This window comes from Periplaneta americana, chromosome 1 (genome assembly GCF_040183065.1).
Source record: "Periplaneta americana isolate PAMFEO1 chromosome 1, P.americana_PAMFEO1_priV1, whole genome shotgun sequence".
NCBI lineage: Eukaryota > Metazoa > Arthropoda > Insecta > Blattodea > Blattidae > Periplaneta > Periplaneta americana.
The window spans coordinates 84,444,419-84,466,251 of NC_091117.1; the positions used below are offsets into that span (position 1 = coordinate 84,444,419).

The 21,833-nt window shown below is 35.4% G+C and overlaps 1 protein-coding gene across 1 annotated transcript; it reads left to right on the forward strand.

Annotated features, from left to right (window-relative positions):
• The first annotated feature begins 1,044 nt into the window (after positions 1 to 1,044).
• LOC138697630 (aldo-keto reductase family 1 member B1-like) lies at positions 1,045 to 19,990 on the forward strand. The gene is made up of 7 exons (XM_069823046.1): positions 1,045 to 1,221; positions 3,945 to 4,115; positions 5,025 to 5,141; positions 11,049 to 11,243; positions 16,063 to 16,266; positions 16,781 to 16,929; positions 19,848 to 19,990. Exons 1-7 carry the CDS (start codon positions 1,159 to 1,161, stop codon positions 19,888 to 19,890), a joined length of 942 nt encoding a protein of 313 aa, XP_069679147.1. The 5' UTR covers positions 1,045 to 1,158; the 3' UTR covers positions 19,891 to 19,990.
• The last annotated feature ends 1,843 nt before the right edge of the window (positions 19,991 to 21,833 follow it).

The window sequence follows — 21,833 nt, forward strand, 5'->3', positions numbered from 1 at the left end:
GCACACTAAAGAAACAGTTTTAATGTAATTGAAAATGGTTATACCATAAATTATAATTGAAAATAAATGGTCGGAATAAAAGGCAACATAAAGGTTTAATTTTATAAACTTATAAAATATTTAATTTCCAGAAAAATAATTTTAATTTAAGACGTATAGATTTACCTGAAATTCTTTTGAACCAACGTTCAACTTTCTTATTATTTTCTCTCTGTAAAGTTTTGAGTTAATATATTATGAATTACTTAAAATTATGGAGCATTAGGAACTCAAATGAAATTTATTTCACTCCTCTAGCTTTAAAATGACTTAAAGACCACCTCTGTGATGTAGAGGTCAGCATGCTAGTCTCTTACGCAGAAGGCCAGGGTTCGATTCCCGGTCGGGTTGAATTTCCTGGTTGAAGTTTTTCAGGGTTTTCCTCAACTGTCAAATGCCAGGAATTTCGGGCCACAACATCCCTGAATATCACCGGCCTCATTCATCACCGAAATCATATTCATAATAAATCAGTAATACATATACAGTCGCCATCTAATTCACAACAACAGAACCAGTCTCAACAATGGTACACAGGCCTTCGGATTTCACACAGAAGATAAACTCGCGACATGACCAGAGATGTTAAAGCAAGTATAAATAACAGCGAGAAAAAAAATGACTTAAAATAACAATAATAAAATAGTTGTAAAATTCTACCCATTTACTCAAACTTTTGAAATTAGCATCAGTGAAGAATACATACATTGCTACTGTGACCACAACTTTATTTCATCTTTCTGAAAGAAATAGGCAAGTTTTGAAATTTAGAAAAGATTCTTGATTTGTATCAAAGAATCGAATTATGGGTGAGTCACCGCTACTTTACCTTCACCATATATAGATGAATTTAAAATATAAAGGCAAATAATATATTGCAAGATAATACACAATGAAGTTCAGATTCGAGTACCTGCAGGCAGTGACGAGGCAAATATTTGTTCATACAACAGAACTTGTAACTTGCCTAATATGGCACTTTTGTAGGGTATAGCATAGGTGTGAGTTAACTTGATTTTGTTTTATATAAAGGCTGCGCCCTAAGTGCATTTAGTCACTTATCGATCGTCTTCCGCCAGTGCTGGTCGTATCTCTGTGAAGGTCACACTTATTTCAATCATGAAGACAGTGAAACTGAACAACAACCGGGATTTCCCGGTTCTCGGCTTGGGGACGTTTATTGTAAGTAACAGTTACTCGTTAATCAGACTTCTAAGTACATTAAAATTTTGACGACCGTAAGTAATAATAACTTACAATCAATTAATGAGCAATCATCAGTAAAGCATATTATCTTTAAATATGACTTATACTAAATCTACTCATATGATATTAAGGCTATGGATCGGTGAAAATAACGAAAAAAAAAAAAGACATTAAAAAATGAAAATTTCGTTTTCAACTCTAAAAAAGAAAATAATGTTTCAGGTTTGTAAATCTATGCATATTTTGGTCCTATGACAATTTAAAGCCCGTCAGGACGAATTTAAAGATACCAGAGTGTGCGTGGAACTCCATCCCTTTAAACTAATACTCATCTATCATTCTGACAGACTTTGTTTTTTATTCTAACTAATTTTACTTTTCATTCAGTTCATATTTCGCGCTGTTATGTAGAAGAAAAAATTGTGTGGTACACCTGTATAGGAAGGAAGGATATAGATATATACGTGTTTTTTTGAAAGATGGGACATGATCAACGAGCTAGAAGTTCTAGCTCGTTGAACGTAATAGTAGCGCTGCGAGTCATATAGCATGGGAAGCTTGTTGCCATGGTAACCACACCAGAGTTGCCAAAGTTATAGTTCCCACGTGGTGAGTGCTTCAGAGCTCTCTTGGCAACATTTTTTGTGCACACAATGTTAGCATTAATACGTTTCATGTTTCATTTTCTGTCGATTTTTGTACTGTTTTTTTGTCTCCTCTCCTCTCCTCTCCTCTCCTCTCCTCTCCTCTCAACATCTACTAGATGCAACTAATTTCCGAATCTTGTCTCTTTTCTATTTCATTTTCTTTAATTTCCTATTCTTTTATTACCCTTCATTCTCTATTATTCTTCCCGACCTACTCTTCCACGCCAATCTTATCCTCCACTCTCTTGAATTATTTTTCTATCTTCTTCTCTCACTTCCTTTCCTTCCACTTACTCCTGCCTTATTCTCTTTCCTTTTCTCATCTATTTTCTTCTTCCTTGTCTATCTTGCCACAATAATCCTGTACTACTTTCTCATTTCTTTTCTCTCATCTCCTTTCTTCTATACTGAACTATATTATCTAATGAATCCTGCCACCTCCTGTTATTTGCTTTTCTTTCCCTATTCTTTCATCTGTATTCACTCACCAATGTTCATCCGCTGTTACATTTTAACGTTTTATATTATCTTCTATTCTCTTCTTTCTTATCTTCTACTCGTCAATGTGTTATCACAAACCTTCTCATCCTATGTTACTTCTTTTCCTTTCCTACTCTCATCTATTATACCCTATTACTTCCTTTCCTTCCCTCTCCTCATCTACCTTTCCTCACAAATATTCTCATAACCAGTTAATTTCTTTTCTCTCCCCAGCTATGTTTTATCCTAAATCTTCTCATCCTTCGTTACTTCCTTTGCGTCTCTTCGCCTATCTTATCTGTAAAATCTTTTGAACCTGCATTTTTCTCCCATCACCTATCCTTTTCTTTCCTATCACCTATCCTCTCTCATTAACCCTCTTATATCTCGTTATTTCCCTCCCTTTTTTCTCCTATTCACTTATCTACCCTATGTTATCAATCTTATTCCCTTCTCTACACCTCCTCTCCTCTTATATCTTCTTCAGCAAATTCCTCGAACCATTTCCTTCTACTTTTTTTATTTTCTGTCCTTTCTCTCTTTTTTTTTTCCTTTTTTTAGTCCCTCCTGATCTCTCTCTCTCTCTCTCTCCCTTTACGAATCATCTTCTGTGACCAATTTTCTTTCTCATTGCAGTTAATTGTAATTTTAACTAATCCGACTCTAATATTTTCACAAAAATACGTTTTTTTGACATCATAAAATAATAAAATGTCCCGCGCCGTGGCGTCGTGGTCTAAGAAGGCATCCTGTCTAGGACTCGCGTTATGGAATGCGCGCTGGTTTGAGTCCTCATGGGGGAAGAAATTTTCTCATGAAATTTTGGTCAGTGTATGGGACCGGTGCCCACCCAGTATCGTGATGTACTTTGGGAGCTACAATAGGTAGCGAAATCCGGTTACGCAAACCAGCTATAACGGCTGGGGGGGATCATCGTGATAACCACACAATACCTCCATTTTGGTTGGATTGTCGTCCACCTCTGCTTCGGCATGTGGCCGTGAGGCCAGCAGACGGCTCGTCGGTCTTGGCCCTTCGCGGGCTGTAGCGTCACGGATTATTAAATAATTAAATGTATTTTTTTTTTCCATTTCTCCTCTTTCTTCTTCTGTATAGTAATTTTTCTTGTACTACCATATGAGTTTTTGTATTACATATTTACGAGGTAAACAAACTAAAAAGAATTCCCTTTAATAATTTTATTATTGATTTTCTGCATCAAATAAGATAATATAGACCACCAAATTGTAGTGTCCACCACTTTCAAGCGACAGTTTATTCCACAGACAAAGCAAGAGTGAAGAATGTATTATAAGGAATGATTTATCTCTGCATGTCTTTGGCTTTCCCGAGTTCGAGAAATCAGTCATAGGAAGAACCATAACAGAGCTCCAATTTCCAAATATACCATGATTTCAACCTCCCAAATCTAGGATACAAGAACAATGTTAAATCAGGAATGAATGTATGAACAGATATCCAGTAGTTTCATTTATCAACTTACTGTAACTGTTTTGAATGGTTTTTCATGGAAATTCGTTGTCTTTATTTAATATCTGTTCATTTCCCCAGCCAACAAAAGCAGGCGAAGTAGAACAACAAGTCAAGGATGCAATTGACATCGGTTACCGCCATATTGATACCGCTATGATTTACCAAAACGAGAAAGAAGTGGGAGCTGGCATAAGGGCGAAGATAGCTGAAGGAGTCGTCAAACGAGAAGATATATTCCTCACAAGCAAGGTACAGTACGACATGCCAGTCAGAGGCTGGACTGCAACGAAGCAAAAACAACAATCATCACTGTGGCCATCAACAGTCCCTCTTCTTTATCTTCCTTCGTTTCTCTGGTTTCTTCATTTCACTTTCTTTCTTATTCTTCTTCTCTTCCTATTCATCATGTTCCTCTTCTTCCTTCAACCAATCATCATCCTCTTCTTCCTCACTTCTACTTTCCATTTTAAAATATTACTTTTCCGTGTACCAGAGGCATTAATTGTTGCATGTGTAACTTTATGTCAATTTATAATTTTATAATGGAACATGTTTTTACTAATTTTTAGTGAAACTTGGTTATTTAAGTATGTATCTTGCGCTTTCAAAAAGTTTTGTCCCTTTGTCAATTTTTACTTCTTATTTTAATATTTAACGCAAGAAATCGAAGAAACGTTACAGTTTACGATATTGCAATACTGTAGTTCATGGCCCATTCTTATGTGATGTTACAGTACCATAAAGCTTAAATTAAACGTTTCTCAGCAGAAAACTTGCAGCGGTTTATCGAAGATTCTAAACACACCATAGGCTTGGGTTTCCATTAATAACAATATTAAGGTCAACAATATAAGGTTTTGTTTCTAATAATTAATTTACACTGTTCTTTTAGTACCTTTAATACTAATTTGATGACGTCTAAGTTTTTCAAGTCAATTCTTTATTCTGAATAATCTATCTGAAAATTGACATTATGTTAGTGCCCCCCAGAGACTTTGGAAAAATCGATGTCTGTGCTTGATGGAATATTCATGTTTCGTATAAAATCACCATGGACATGAAATGCATTTCTTTTTGCATTAAAATTGTATAATGGCCCTTATCTCGCGTGTACCGTAAAAATATGTTTCTCGGTTGAATTATTTCTTTACATTTCAGCTATGGTGTACTTATCACAAGCCTGAGCACGTGGTGCCTGCGTGCAAGAAGACCCTGTCAGACCTAGGACTACACTACGTGGACCTGTACCTCATCCACTGGCCTGTCGCCTTCAAAGTAAACTTCAATTACATTCTTTTCTATAAATATATCAACCTGTTGCTATCGGGCTCAGCAGATCAAACGGTGAATCATATCAAACCAACACGCAAGGAGAGTAGATATCGTTATCGTTAGATAATAAGATTACTGAATACAAACTCCAGATGTGGTTTGTTCATATCGTAACTCTGTAATCTACATTATATAACTTGTTATTGCCATACTAGGAAATTACTACTCTCTTTTCTTCGTACTTCGGGTCTTACTGTATGTTGTACAATATTGCCAAGTTAGGAATTTTATAGCTAGAACTGGAGTTTTTGGAGAAAGATTTGCTATAGATTTTGGCCAAGGATGAATATAATAGGTTGCGAAACTTATTGACTTTCCTATTTCAAACGATAGAAGCGATATTGTAGAAAATGATCTTGCTGCCTTCTGTATTTCTAAGGATGATTCATTAACCTATGCATCTAGCAGCGAAACCAAGTGGCGAAAATAATAACTAATTCCTCCATACATCCAGCAGATCACCAGATGGCGAAAAGTTTAAGTATGTGCATAAAGTATTTCCTCCCCCCATTCTGAAACCACCTAATATAACAATTAAACATTTAAATATTTATTCCTCACATCTTTCACCGAAAATTCGAATTGAAGCCTACTGGAAGGTGAAAGAGAAACTCTATTTTACACTACTTTCTAATACAACTATAGTCCGACCATCGGATCTGTGCCCCCGTAAGATATGCGAACTGAACCTTAATTCCTTTTCAGTCTCGGCAATTCCTTTCTCTCCCTGTATTCCTATTTCTCTCTTTTCTATCCCTCTCTCTTTCTCTCCCCCACTACTCACAATTTTGAGCCTTCTTGCGGGACAATTTATTTGCATTTGCAGTCCAGTGTTGTCAACTCAACATGAATACTGTAGCACGGAGTGGTGAAAGAAATATTATTATTAAGCAAGTAATAGCATTTTGCATAAGTCAATCAGCGTCATTAGACCCACTTAAATTAAATTATGAATAAGTAATAATTAACCTTACAGTATTATAAGCAACATTCAAGAGACATGACACTGTTTAACGGAAGTTTGGCAACATCCCTATTCGGCAAAGTTCGTGGCCTGCTGTTTGACGTAGTGGGAGAGAAACGGGTGGAATGGGGTGAGTAGAACGACGACAGCGCTGAAGGGGCATAGATCCGTTGTCCGACAATAATTAAAATACAATTAAAACGGGAAAGAAAAGAAAACGAAAGTTAGATAATTGAACTTGTATTCTTTGGGTATTTAGTATACAGTGCATTGGAAAAGTCTGCAACTATAGTCCCGTCGCTCTAATTTCCGGCAGCCAATTCCGTTGCAGGTAGGCTACATTTAAACGTGTGCGTCTTGTGATTCGCTGATTCATTTCTTAAGGCTCGATAAATACTTAATATAATCGCCCGCCATTTTGGCTCTTTCGTTGGCGTTCGCAGAAAGCACACGAAGACGTTATTTGTCGCTCAATTATTTTCTGAATTACATTGCGTTTGATTTATTATCATAGGAGCTACGACATGATAATGTTTAACGGTGTGGCAAATAGATTCCTCGGCAACGTAAGAACAAAAATGGCGAACGATACTACCTACCTAGACTTTATAGAGACTTCACTTTCTAAGACGTAAGCAAAGAGGAGGAGTCACGCGTCGCGACTATAGTTAGAGAATTGGAATTATTATATTACTATATATATTCTAAAAAAACATTTAACAACACTTTTTTTTATAAGTTCCATAAATGTCACTGTTTAACATACAGAACATTTATCTCGACTTCTTTGTAAGTTTCTGGCTTCTATCTTGCCTTATCAACTAACGGTCTCTAACGGATAAGTGGAGAAATCTGGTGTTTCTCTGGGAGACTTCACCATCACGTAGTTATAATAACCACCTACGACAACGGACGCTAGTCTTATTATTTCTTCCGCAAAATGTTAGATGGTGTTAACTGCAGTTTTGCATCGAGTCCGTGGATACGGATTCTGTTTCGCATCCTATTACAGTATATTCATCCATGTTTTGCCTGTCAGCGAATAGCTCGAAATCTGGGATTTCTACTTACAATACAAAAAAAAAAAAAAAAAAATCAAATGGTAAAGGGTAAATTGTTTTGCGTATTAATCTCTATATTCCAGTAATTTATTAACCAGTAAGTTTTATGGCTATCGACATTTAAAAAACTAAAATGTGAAAAAAAGACAATGCTGATTTCCTCTCCTTCATTGGCTCCTTCTCGGCCCGGTAAGTGCTGCTCACACTCGTTAACTTGACAACATCTTTCCTCAGAAGGAACCAGCTAGTATAAACTCACGAGATTCATGAGTGATGACCTGATGACATAAGGATGTGGAGTAACGTTCCTTTATTACTACAATGATTAACTTTTTAAATTCTAATCGCGATATTCAGTGCATACAGTTTATCTTTCCACGCTTGCAGAGCTAGAGCGAAGCAGGAGCAGTAAAATTTCTTGTGTTAAGATATAATCATATAAATTAATTTAGATAAATGACACACTTAGCACACTAATTACAGAATTATTATTTAAAAAATGATTGCAATGTGTTGCATGACTATAAGTATTAAACGGTTTGTAATTTATTGTCAAACCGTTGTCGACTTTGTACGAAAAATTATATTGAATTGTATTAAAGCTGAAAGAATGTTATTAATATTGGCAACATGTGCTTTGTTAGTACCCGTACATAAATTAGACACAGTATGAATTTAAAATCTGGCGATTTTTCGTTTCGATCTACTTAGTTTTTCACAGGATGACAGCGACTTTTAAAGTTCCGAGTCGACACCACTGTAACATTATATGGATGTCACACGTATAAAGCCTAAGACCGCATTTCAAAAGATATAGGATCAGTAATTTCATTTGTTGATGTTTTCATATTATAGTATTTAATATTCATTTTCAACATATCAGGAAACATAACTTAGTGCGCAGTTCTGTGCTGATGTGGGTGGGTTCGAATTCTTTGGGCTCCCTTGCCTGCCGATTCAGAGTTGCGCTCAGGCGCAGGTTCGATTCCCGCTTGGGCTGATTACCTGATTGGGGTTTTTCCGAGGTTTTTCCCAACCGTAAGGCAAATGTCAGGTAATCTATGGCGAATCCTCGGCCTCATTTCGCCAAATATCATTTCGCTATCACCAATTTCATCGACGCTAAATAACCTCGTAGATGATACAGTGTCGTTAAATAACAAAGTAAAAGTCCTTTGGGCTGATTGCCTTTTTCTCTAACTGTAAGACAGATGTGACATATTCTCATGGTCAATCCTTTGTCTTGTCAAAATATTTTCTCGTTCTTACCAATTTTACTAAAACTAGATAATGTTGTAGTTGGTACAGCGTCCTTAAAATGTTAAAAGTTTCTACATGTTGTTAATTGTAATGTTTGATTATATGTGTAACTGTGTTGTATTACAAACAACCTGAAAATGGTTCAATAATTTCATTTGCTGGGATGTTTTGTGCTTAATAATTAAATTTATTCATTCATCTCGCATAAAAATATTTAAACCGACGAAGTTTATTTCCAACACAAGAAATACAATTGAATGAATAGAAATTCTAGCTCTGATAATATTAGAATTAAATGTACGAGCCAAATAGTACTAAGAAGTAACATATTTCCAGAACTTTGTAACATAATGATAAATTACATATTGATAACTTTAGAGAAGAATAGTTCAAAATTTCAAAATATTCCACAGATTAACATTCTCTCCTGTCATTGTTAAAACACACAGTTAAAAATATGTTTACCTTGGCCTTCGTATAAATAAAAATCGGAGTTGATAAGTTTATAACCCACCACTTAAGTAGTCAAGATAAAAAATTTTAAAAGGAAAACATTTAAAGGATAAGTTTACCGTACAAGGAATTGATTTCAGAAACAACAGTACTTTCATTGCTTAATTTTACATTTCAGTATTGTTGATAGAAATTTTATATGCGTTCCTAAGCAATGGATGCCGATCAGAAGTAGAACAAAAAAGCGAAACGTGTTTTTTGAGAGAAATACCACAGCAATTTTCAGTCAAATGTTGTATGAGTAAGTGTTATCTTCGCTTCGTCTATAACATTATTATTATTATTATTATTATTATTATTATGATTATTATGATTATTATTATTATTATTATTATTATTATTATTATTATTATTATTACTACTACTATTAGAGCCCGGATGTTTGGCAAAATGCCTTTTTTTTTTACTGAGTGGCAGTAAATCATTATTTGCATAGATTTTTTAGTAGGTTATTTTACAATGCTCTATCAACATCTTAGGTTTTTATTAGCGTCTGAATGAGATGAAGGTGATAATGCCGGTGAAATGAGTCCGGGGTCCAACACCGAAAGTTACCCAGCATTTGATTATATTGGGTTGAGGGAAAACCACGGAAAAAAAACCTCAACCAGGTAAATTGTCCCAACCGGGAATCGAACCCGGGCCACCTGGTTTCGCGGCCAGACGCGCTAACCGTTACTTCACACGTATGGACTTATTTGCATGGATATAAATGTGATTTGGAGTAAATCAAAGTGACAGAGACAATTTTTATTTTGCCTATTTTGACTTTTTAAGGTGCTTCTTACTATAGTCGCGACGCTGTTATTTCCGGCGTGACTCCTCCTCTTTGCTTACGTCTTAGAAAGTGAAGTCTCTATAAAGTCTAGGTAGGTAGTATCGTTCGCCATTTTTGTTCTTACGTTGCCGAGGAATCTATTTGCCACACCGTTAAACATTATCATGTCGTAGCTCCTATGATAATAAATCAAACGCAATGTTATTCAGAAAATAATAGAGCGGCAAATAACGTCTTCGTGTGCTTTCTGCGAACGCCAACGAAAGAGCCAGAATGGCGGGCGATTATATTAAGTATTTATCGAGCCTTAAGAAATGAATCAGCGAATCACAAGACGCACACGTTTAAATGTAGCCTACCTGCAACGGAATTGGCTGCCGGAAATTAGAGCGACGGGACTATAATAAATGCCTCTTTTGTCATTTTAAAGTAATATTTCTTATTTATTTGCAATTTTCTAATTAATTGTAATGTAATGTGTATGAAATTTAAATATTTGAAACAATGACTAACTTTACTAAGAATAGTAAATAAAAGTAATTTATCTCGGTGCTTAAACTGCTAATAATCGTGCTTTAATACTATTGGTGTAATATGAATAATGATCGACAATCCTCAGTTACAAATATAATATTGTCATGTCTTCAGGATACCAACAATCAGCTTTATAATTTTAAATATTAAGCTCGTTCTCATAGAAGTTGTCACGTAGCAATTGTTTGCTTTCACATTTGAAATCTTGCTCTTACAATTTTGTGCTATACGTGTTTATTACTGTAAGAGAAATAAATTTGAGTGAGGAACAGTCAGTTATTGTCGGGTGACAGAAGGTATAAAAGTTAGGTTAGCTAGAATGCCTATATTCAGTAAACCATTAAAAGTAAACTTCATGCTTATGTTAGTGAATTTGGTGCCCATGTGTTTTCAACCGATGGAACAGTTTTGTTATGTAAGGTTTGTGAAAAGACAGTTAATCACGAAAAAAAAAAGTATTGTGTAAGTCAGCATGTGTCAACTACGAAGTAAATATGTGAGTTATGTTGATATAATTTAAATGTATTGCTAAAATATATTATGTCTTTTTAAAATTTATAATGCCTTTTTCAAAGATTATTGTGCCTTTTTTTTTCTTCGTTTTTATTGCTTTTTTGCCTGCCTATTTTAACTGTTATAAATGTATTATTATTATTATTATTATTATTATTATTATCTACATCATCATCATAATTGTTATTATTATAGACACTAAATAATTTTTACTCAATCGCATATAGGAAGGAAATGAAGACTTGCCGAAGGATGCTAATGGTAAAGTTATATGTAGCGATGTGGACTACGTTGAGACATGGAAAGGTATGGAACAGTGTGTGAAGCTGGGACTAGCAAAGAGCATCGGTATTTCAAACTTCAACACGCAGCAAATTAAACGTGTTTTGGAGGTGGCTACCATCACACCTGCCGTTAACCAGGTAAAAAATATTATCTATTTCTCTAATACTAAGATAGAACGAAAATGTACATGACGTTGATTCTCCGTATTGTAAGTGATTATTTATCGCAGATGTTAATACAATTAGAACGTTTCCCTTACGATAATTAAAAGCAGAATATTATACAACTACAAATTATGGTAAGTATGTATTGAAATTATTTTATTATATTACAGTATATGTTATGTTCTTTATTATTGAATTTCTACTTCACTCATAACATAACTGGTACCTGAAAATTATTTCTCTCTTTCTAGCCACTTAAATTTCTAGTAGACTGTTACGACACATAACTTGATGAGAATATTGTAATTCATTGAAAAAAACTGTAAACTATAACTTACTATTAATAATCGAATAAGTTTACACTACATATAATCAATTTCAGGAACCCTTTGAATGTTGTAAATACACAAAATAATAGCATCGTGAATTCATTATGATCATTTAATACGTAATTATTGAATATTTTACATTGTTATTAATGATTGAGGAATTCACGACGTTCCAAACACTGGTTCTATCTTCGTCTTCAGGTGAAACAAACGGGTGAGAAGTGTACCCTACTCATAGTAATCGTTGCAAAGACCTAATTCTGCTAGACTGACGAACTATTACAAAGAGAGTACGTTGTTATACAGGCAAAGAATTAACATAATTTTGCGGGTTCTAAGACAGAGCTATGAATAAAATGAACATGTTTTGTAATTATTGTCTCAATAAACTACATGATGTAACAGGACCTCATCGACAAACTTTGAGGAATGATGGTTCACAAGAGAGGGATCATATTTTTGTTAAAATAGCTCGATGACACATCGTAACGAATTATGCATCCGAAAAGTAATTAATTCATTCATTCATAGTGTTCTGCCCAAGGACAGGTCTTTCACTGCAACTGCAAACTCAGCATTCTCCAGTCTTTCCTATTTACTGCCTTCCTCTTTGTCTCCTCATATGATCCATATTATCTTAATGTCGTCTATAATCTTCTTCTGCCCCGAAATCTTCTCCCGTTCACCATTCAGATCTACGATAATTTTTCTTCCCACAATTTTTCCATCCAGGTCTCAACAGTTTACAAATAGCTGTTCAATTGCATGTGCGGTACTTCATTGCATTTTTTTGCACCTTCGCAGCATTGATCGTCAAAACTATGTCAAGCCTGCCAAGGTTGTGTTGGATTTGTTGGATGATAAGATGAACTTAAAGCGCACTACATAAAAGACAGGGATGATAAGACGGGCTAGAAGCGCACCACACAACAGTGTAACACAGATGATAAGGACATTAGGCACACACTTGTGCAGCATACGCGATGCGGAATGCATTCCTGAAAAGAGAGTGTAACTCTTGAAGGACTTGCAGTCGAACATATGTTCCTTAACAAAAAAAGATCCTCTGTGTGTGATCTATAGAGCCCGGATGTTAGGCAAAATGTATTTTTTAAACTCTGTGTTTGTATGAAAGACCTATTAGAGATGAAAACGTTTCCATACATTTGGGGACAATAGGCCCAATTTTTATTTTCCCCTTTTTGTCTATTTTAGCTGCCGTTGCCTATTTTAAGCCTTTTACGTCGTTATTGTTCATTTTCTATATTTTTAATGCATTTAAAATAAAAGCACATAAATTATATAAAAAAACAAAAAAAGAACGGTTGTAAAAATTAAAACTATAGTCCCGTCGCTCTAATTTCCGGCAGCCAATCACGTTGCAGGTCGGCTACATTTAAACGTGTGCGTCTTGTGATTCGCTGATGAAGATGTAAAGCATTTCCTAAGGCTGGATAAATACTTAATATATAATCGTCCGCCATTTTGGCTCTTTCGTTGGCTTTCGCAGAAAGCACACGAAGACGTTATTTGCCGCTCAATTATTTGCTGAATTACAGTGCGTTTGATTTATTATCATAGGAGCTACGACATGATAATGTTTAACGGTGTGGCAAATAGATCCCTCGTCTGGTAGCTCGGCAACGAAAGAACAAAAATGGCGAACGATACTACCTACCTAGACTTTATAGAGCCTTTACTTCCTATGACGTCAGCAAAGAGAAGGAGTCACGCCGGGAATAATAGCGTCGCGACTATATATATTCACTTCACACAAATATTTGCTGAGAATCTTATTCTCCAGCAATACATAGCCTATGTTTCCAAGAAGTCGTAAACTTTTCTCCCCTACCTATGTCACTTAACAAAGATGTTTGAACAGTATAACCCTCAGTGCTCAGGTCACTTTGGGGTTTGCCAGTGAAAGAAAGGGGATGAGGGAAATATTAAAAGAAAGTCTCCAGATCCCGTTACTGTTGTCGCTTGTACGCACAAGTCACGCGTACTTTGCAGTCTCTAATCCCTTCTCACACCCATCTTTTTGAGACAATACACAGTCGGTTTTTCCAGATCTCTGAAAGAAAGTAGAGACAGTCCTTCTGAAATAAGTTGTTTTAAGTTTGCTCCAATCACTTCAGTAGAAGCAAAAAGATCTTTTTACACCATGAAAAACGTTCTCTCTGACAGGCGGCTCACTATGACAGTTGACAACTTAAAAACCATCTTGTGACATGTAACCAAGGAAAGTGAGTACCGTACGGGATAGTTTATTAAGTATTTGTCTATTTTTTGTCTGTTTACATGAATAATAAATTACTATTTCACTGTGTATTTTTACTATTTTTAGTGCCTATATGCCTGCCTATTTTAACCAAAATAAATGCCTAAACATTCGGGCTCTAGCGATCTATCATTCCCCAAGGTTTGTCGAGGTTCTGTTACAATCTTTATAATTAAAAAATAATAATAATAATAATAATAATAATACAAAAACTCCTTTTAAAAGATTTTGTTTAAAGAAACGACATTGTAAATTACAGAGAGTCTTGAACTGGACGACTATTTTCAAGAAGAAGAAAACATTATTTGAATATAAATATATGCCTATGTAGAATCCGTTGTTATTTCTTTATTACAGCTATTCAAAAAAGATATTTAAAGATATCATTTCTGCGTACGTTGTAAAATGGGAATGGATCATTAGTCATTACCGGTGTATTACTAGCTGTTTTGAGGAGAGTTAAGACGTTGCGCGAAAGGCTGGAAGGTAGCGGGTTTGATTCCCCATGGGGTCATGGATTTTCTTCATTTATCTAATCCTTCTAGCTGCTCTATGATCCTGGGGTTTACTCAGCCTAGAATAAAAATTAATATCAGGAGTATTTCTTGGAGTAAAGGAGGACTCATCCCCACTCATCCCCACTGCTACTAATGCCGATTTTCTAGAAAAAGTGGTAGCCTTAACCTCCCGCTATCCTCTGGGTCTCCATAACATTACCTTTAACTGTTTATGCTGGGTTGCAAGAAAGCATTTATAGGTTCGTTAAACACTATTGGTCTTATAACTGTTCATTCAGCGTCAGTAAGCGTTGCAAGAACGACCTTTAAAGCTATTGGTTCGTTAAAGCACTCTGTAAACTATAGGTCGAAAATCGGAGCTATAAACTGTTAACGAATCGTTAGCCGCCATATTGTACGTATATTTCTTGTTTTTGTATTTGACAGTATTAAGTAATTTCGTGGATATGTTATCATCAGAAGTAAGTAAGTGAAATGTAATATACATATCACAGTGAACTCGAGATTCATGTGTGTATAGGAAAAGTTTTGTGAATAAAACAATTTTATTACTATTATAGAATTGTTTGACGTAGAGGTTATGTTTGATATGATACAACATCTACCAAGACCAAGAATACTGAGAGACAGATCGAATCCTCTAGAAGAATACGATAATATTGATTTTAAGGTTAGATTTAGATTATAGAAAGACACATTCATGGCTCTCTTGCATGAAATAGGGCATTATATTGGAAAACAAATCGCACGCAGTAAATTGTCTTGCGCTATTACGCAACAGGAGCGTTTCAGAATGTGATAGTGGATCATATTAATGTTTATAAATCTACAGTTTGTAGAATAATAAGACGTGTGACAGCATTGCAAGAATGAGAGAACAATACATTACTATGCCTCAAGGAAATTCTGTACAAACAGTAAAACAGGATTTCTTCTGAATTTGCAATTTTTCCAACGTTATTGGTGCATAGACTGTAGTCATATGAAAATTCGGGCAAATCGCAATATAGCGAACGTAGAAGCTCCGCCTACGATCCCTTCCACTTTTCCCCTACTAGCTCATCAGACACTCTACGTGATAGGAGAGTGTTGTGTCGAATACACATTTCATGTGGGTGAGGATAACTTCCCCTACTGGCGTTCGCTATATTGCGTTCGATTTATCCGAAAATTCAAGGCCCTAGTGGACACTTGAATGAGATGTACCGAAACAGGAAGGGTTACTTCTCTACCAATCTGTACCAAGAATCGATGCATGTTGGCCTGGGTCAGTATTTGATGCCTGTCTTGTGCAAAGTTTCGACTGACTATCCAAAAACACAATATTACCATAGCGACATGCACGTATAATAAGGGAATTATTTGCGCCGGCTACGATGGCTCTGTCGTTTTGAATCTTTTCCGTTTAAAGATGGAATAGCTAACAGATAGTTAAATATCACATTTGCAACGACCTATACTTTAAAGACTGGAATAGTTTAAAGGTCCGTTACTTAACGAGAGAATAGCAATTTATAGAACAGGTTTCTTGCAACCCAGCATTAAGAAGCGATGGTAGTCAAACTGTAATGAAGCTATTATAAATATCTAGATTAAAGAAGAAGAAGAAGAAGAAATTAAGGCGCGCGAGTATAGACTAAATCTAAATAATATGTCTGTTACAGGTGGAGTGTCATCCTTATCTTAATCAGTCAAAACTGATAGCTTTCTGCAAGGAACGAAACATAGTCATTGCAGCGTACAGTCCTCTGGGTAGCCCCAACAATCTTGCTAAAGATGACACTCCTGCACCTCTGAAAGATCCCAAACTACAGGAAATTGCAAATAAATACAAAAAGGGTGTGGCTCAAGTCATCCTGCGATACCTGGTAAGTTGAAGATTAGAAGAGTGTGTTAGACAATAACGTGCAAAGAGTCTTCACGCTAGTCATAAAACAAGATATATATAATCACACCACATTTTTTATTACATAATTTAATAATTTTGAAAATAAATGTTTGTGCCTATTGTTCCGAATTCATATAATCATAGATCTGAGTAAGATTAATACACGACATAATTATACTTTAAGATAAGAAAAGTTCTATTCACATTAAGAAAATATCTTCAGTATTGTACTGTCATTGGAGACATGAATATTTTTAATATCGAATGCAGTATTTAACAACACGAAAAGTGAATGTAACTTTTATGAATTAAATAATGGTGAAATGTATGGGTATTTCTTATATACTGTGGATTCAACTTTAATTTTTCTCATGTGGCTTAAAATTTTGACATTGTTACTGAGAAAATTATTATCATTTACATATCTCAATTTCTGAATTGCGTAATGTAATTTTATACTTAATTCTGATTGTTCTTTACACTTTTCTTTGTAGATTCAACACGGTACGGTGCCAATTTCAAAGTCGTCCAACAAGAAACGTCTTCAAGAAAATTTTGATATTTTCGATTTCGAATTGAGCTCTGCTGATGTTGCTGCAATCGATGGTTTGAACAAGAATTTCAGAATCACTGCATTCTCTGTGTAAGTAACAATGTTTGAAGATGCTCAAACAAAGCGTAACACACATGCAACAATAATATTTAATATTATATTTATATTTCTTGAGAGATACTTGATGCAAAATAAATGAAATTACTGGTTCATATTTAAACGTTTAGTATAAACTATGATAAAACTATACCGTACGACACACATTTTATTGACTAGCATCTAATGTACTATACTAAAATAAGCTTTAGTTCTTCATCCCGGTGTTATCAAGCTCCGCAAATATATATTCAAACTCCGCAAATATGCTTCGCGGTCACAACAATAACTACCCCCACCGTTTTCCCCTCCCCTACTGTGATAGCACAGGTACTATTTTCCGTGTGCGCGCGCAGCACTCTCTGCGCAAAGCTACGACCATGCTACGGCACACTCTTCCACAGCCAGGGTTGCCATACGTACGACTATAGTCGTACGCATAAGACTATTTTGATTAATTGTACGAGGTACGACCGCACTGTATGTCGTACGCAATTTTGTACGACTATTTCACTGAAGGGAAAAATAATTGAGAACTTATAATGTTGCTTTATAATTAAAATAAAATTGATGGTTAATTCGTCCATTTTAGAAAAGTTTTCTTCATTTGTTATGTCCTAGAGGCTGGACTAATATGAAAGAAACATATTTTTAAGGGGGGGGGATACTTTGAAAATCGATCTGTAACTATACTTGCCATGCAAGTCATAATTTTTCATCTTGAGTTCTAGGTTTCACGTGTACGGCGCGGTTATAACAAAGTAATACGAGTTTAATTTTATTAACTTCCTTGTTTGTTTGACAAATAGGTTATATATATAGGTTTATTTTGCGATTATTTATCAATTGCGTAATGACATGAAGGTGATAGTGACAGCGAAATGACTCCAGCGCCGAAAGTTACCCAGCATTTGCTCTTAATGGGTTGAGGGAAAACCTGGAAACAACCTCAACCAGATAACTCGTCTCATTCAGGATTTGAACGCCGGCCCGCTCGTTTCACAATCAGACATGCTAACCATTACTACACAGCTGTGGACTAGAAATACATTACGAACTTGAGAAATGTACGATAATTTTATGCTGAAGTACGACAATTTTCATAAGTTAGTACGACGGTTTCGATTCCTGTATCTGGCAACCCTGTCCACAGCTGACGCACTGTTCATTTTGTACGTACCTCGGCTTGCAGCAGAAAGTACTGCAAGAACAAAGAAGAACAGAAATTGAGGTGCATAGTGAAAATGTGTAATGCCAAAATAGTGACAACTGTTGAAGGTGACATTCTTTTTAAATACAGGAAGAAATCACAACCATGAAAAAGATGTAACTGTACACCGTCATATGATTAAAAATGCCGCGAAACGCAAAGCCACTGAAGAAGACTTGTTCGACAGACCTTAAAAATTAATCAGGAGAGAAATATGCTCAGCCCCACAAGAAATAAGCGAGAAAATAACGACCAGGGATATAAACCTAACAAGAAGGAACTTATACACGCAAAGAAGAAAACTTCATCCAAGACTACCTAAAACTAGCAAGAGGTTCATGAAGCTCTACAAGTAGTCCTAAGCCTACAACGGAGTACACAGTATTGATATTACTAATTTATTTACTCTGAAGTGTGAAGAGAATTTGCTTAGTATTGATGTGAAAGAGTGGGGGTAACCAATGAGGGGAGATAGTTGCGCACTTTGATACAAGGTTGCCGAGGGTTTTCTTTTCTGTTGCGGAGCCCCTTCATCCAGTTCGGTAGGTGACGTCACCAATTTGTTACATCACAATTCATCGTCATGCTTGTCATCTCATAATTCTTTGGCTAGGAGGATCATATTTGAACGTCATCCTTGGTATTCTCATGTTGTTCATTGGTAGATCATGTTCTTTGTAGGATTTCCTATACTGATATGCATAATCTATTGCAGATTTAACCAAGTTCGGTACCTTAAACATAGATTTCCTGAGGGTTTAAATTCAGTATATACAGAGTAAACCGGAAGTAATGTAATTAATTTCAAAGCACTATTCTTTGAAATATTTCAAACAGAAAAGTTTAATACAAATTTTCTCGTTCTTCCTTACTTTTCGAAGTAAAAATTGTTTTATATGAAACATTTCATAGCGTGTTTTATAAAATCCATTGATTTGATTCCAAATAGGCCTATGCTCAGTCTATTTAAGAGAGCAGTGCATTATGGTAATAAATGATTGAACGATTTTTAGTTTTGTCTAAATGTGCAGAAATTTGATCCGAACAAATACAACATTGTAAAATTCCTTTCATTTCATCTATCACCTGCATTAGTTTAAAATAAGCTTTGGTAAAGTCTTGGGGATAGTACGGGTTGACGTTCTGATAAGTCTATAGACTGTAATAAGGATAACCATTGTACAACACAATTCAATGCTTACTGCACTGCCCCGAATCATAAGCGATTCTCAACTCATCCGCTTACAGTTCGAGACAGCTCGCAACTACCCCTTAACTTTACGGAGAGAGGAATGTAGGGGAATGTTGGTGAAGTGTTGTGTGCACCGTGATTTCCCAGAAGACCATGTCGGTGATTGCAAGGAGTCGCACCGGTAAGCGGCCTACTTGCGAATCGATAATTTTAAAAGTATCTCACAGTAGAAATTTATTTAAATTTTAGATATCGTCTAAAATATGTGTGCCCAATGTCTAAATGTTTGGGAAAGAAGCCATAAATCTTCTTATACTTCAAAACCTTTTGTCAAGGTATATCTTCCTGTATATCTTTTAAGATATTCCATATTCATTTCATAATTGATATTGCATAGAATACAGAAAAGTGTATGGAATATTCCTACTCGATATAGTAACTATATATTAATACTATTTTAAGATGATATCAAAGGAATGCATTTTAATATTTCTCCTTCATCTCTTCCAGTGCAATTGGTGATAAGAACTATCCATTCAGCATTGAATATTAATACAAGAGAACAGAAGAATTCATTGTATGACCACAACGCTTCATGTCATAAAATACAGCATGTATATATTTTGTAAATAAAAGTCAACAGCAATTCCTAACTTCACTTGTTTATTTCAATAGCTGTAAATGAGGAGGCAGAGGAAGGGGAATTTATGCAGCCTAAAACGTATTCGTGACCCACGCTTCTTTGTTAAATTTTAATGGGATGACATGAAGAATTAACGACAACTCAAAAATAAGTGTTTATTGGTCTGACTCTTAGATTCATTATCCAACTGAAGACTTGAATAGATGCTATTTAACTTCAGCGGCTAATGTGAGGACCTGCTGGAAGAAGTACATAATAACTGAAAACGAAATGAAGTTTCCAGAAAAATTCTAAGAACTTCCCGCACTAATTTAAACTTATACACATTGCGTCTGAACCATCTAGACCGGAAAATTGGTCCTCTGCTTATCCGTCAAGTTCCCACAAGTCTGCTCCTAGGAAAGGATGCGCGCACTCCATAGTGACTGTGTTAGTTTAACTGTGATTGAGTGCTGGTATTTTGTTCAGTAATTTGTAGGCCACTGGATGGAAATATACTCATTAAGGGAAAGTATATACATATGGCGATCATCAATTGCTTTTAGACATAATAGATTGACTATTGATAAGATGTTTTGTATATAACAGATATTAGAGGAACAATGGGAGTATCAGGGCACAGAACACCAGCTATTCATAGATTTCAACAAGGCATATGAGTCGATTAAGAGAGAAATCTGATATAATATTCTTATTGAATTTGGTGTTCCCAAGAAGTTAGTTCGATTAATTTAAATGTGTCGTGTCCCAGGCTGCAGTCCCAGGATCGACGGACTTCCTTCGAAGACGTAGGTTGTACGTAATTCTCGATGTACCGGCGACGACCCCAGATGTTGGAAGATGAGTTGAGTTGAGTTGAGTTAAAGAAATAAATAGAAGGATTACTGTGCTAGCTCACGTTTATTAACGGTTCTAATGATATCAGGCCGAAATGATAGCTGAAGCTTAGTCACAGAATTTAAGTCTTAAATGAAAACAGATACAAAGTTACAAAATGTTAAAGATACAAAGTTACAGAATGTTAGCGTCGACTAGCGCAGAATACGCAAGTGAGCGCGGAAACAAGAAGTCACAAATGAGCGAAGAAACACAGAATACGCAAGTGAGCGCGGAAACAAGAAGTCACAAATGAGCAAGGGGTCGGGGCGAGTCAAAATTTATATAGGGAACAACAGCCATTGAGGGGGGAACAACTGTTTCGTTAGCGTCCCTCACGCGTTGAGTTATGTGACATGGGACATGTTCCCTTCAAAACATAAGAATTGTGACAACAATTAGGGCATACAAATCCCGATAAGTTATGACTAGACATCGGATTTTTAGGCACTAAAAATTGCAGTTTTAGGCGCCTAAAATAAGCTCAAAATTTGTAAAATTAGGCTCTATTTTAATGAAAATAGGCATTTTAGGCACATCAAGGTATCATACTTATTTCTTTCACTGAAATTTTTAGTTATACGCTAAAATACGCACAAAAAAGTATGTTTAAATATTAAAAAAGAATACTATATTATATTTATAAACAGAGCTGCACAAATTTAATATATTGAAACTAATGAAATGATGATTATTGATATCAAGATTACTCATTTTAAGTTATTGAAATTCAGTTCCATGCTCAGACTTTATTATAATTATCTGCACAGTACACCACCAGAATTTTTTCTAAATTCTCCACAGTTAACTTTTGCCTTTTGTCACAGAATCATTTTGAAAGCAGAAAAACTTATTTCAACCGAAACTGATGTGAGAGGCGCAAATTTTAAATTAGGTACAATAGAAACATCAATACTTACTGGAACATTTACACTTTCCCCCGATATCACTCTTGATACTTTTTCCAACAATGAAAA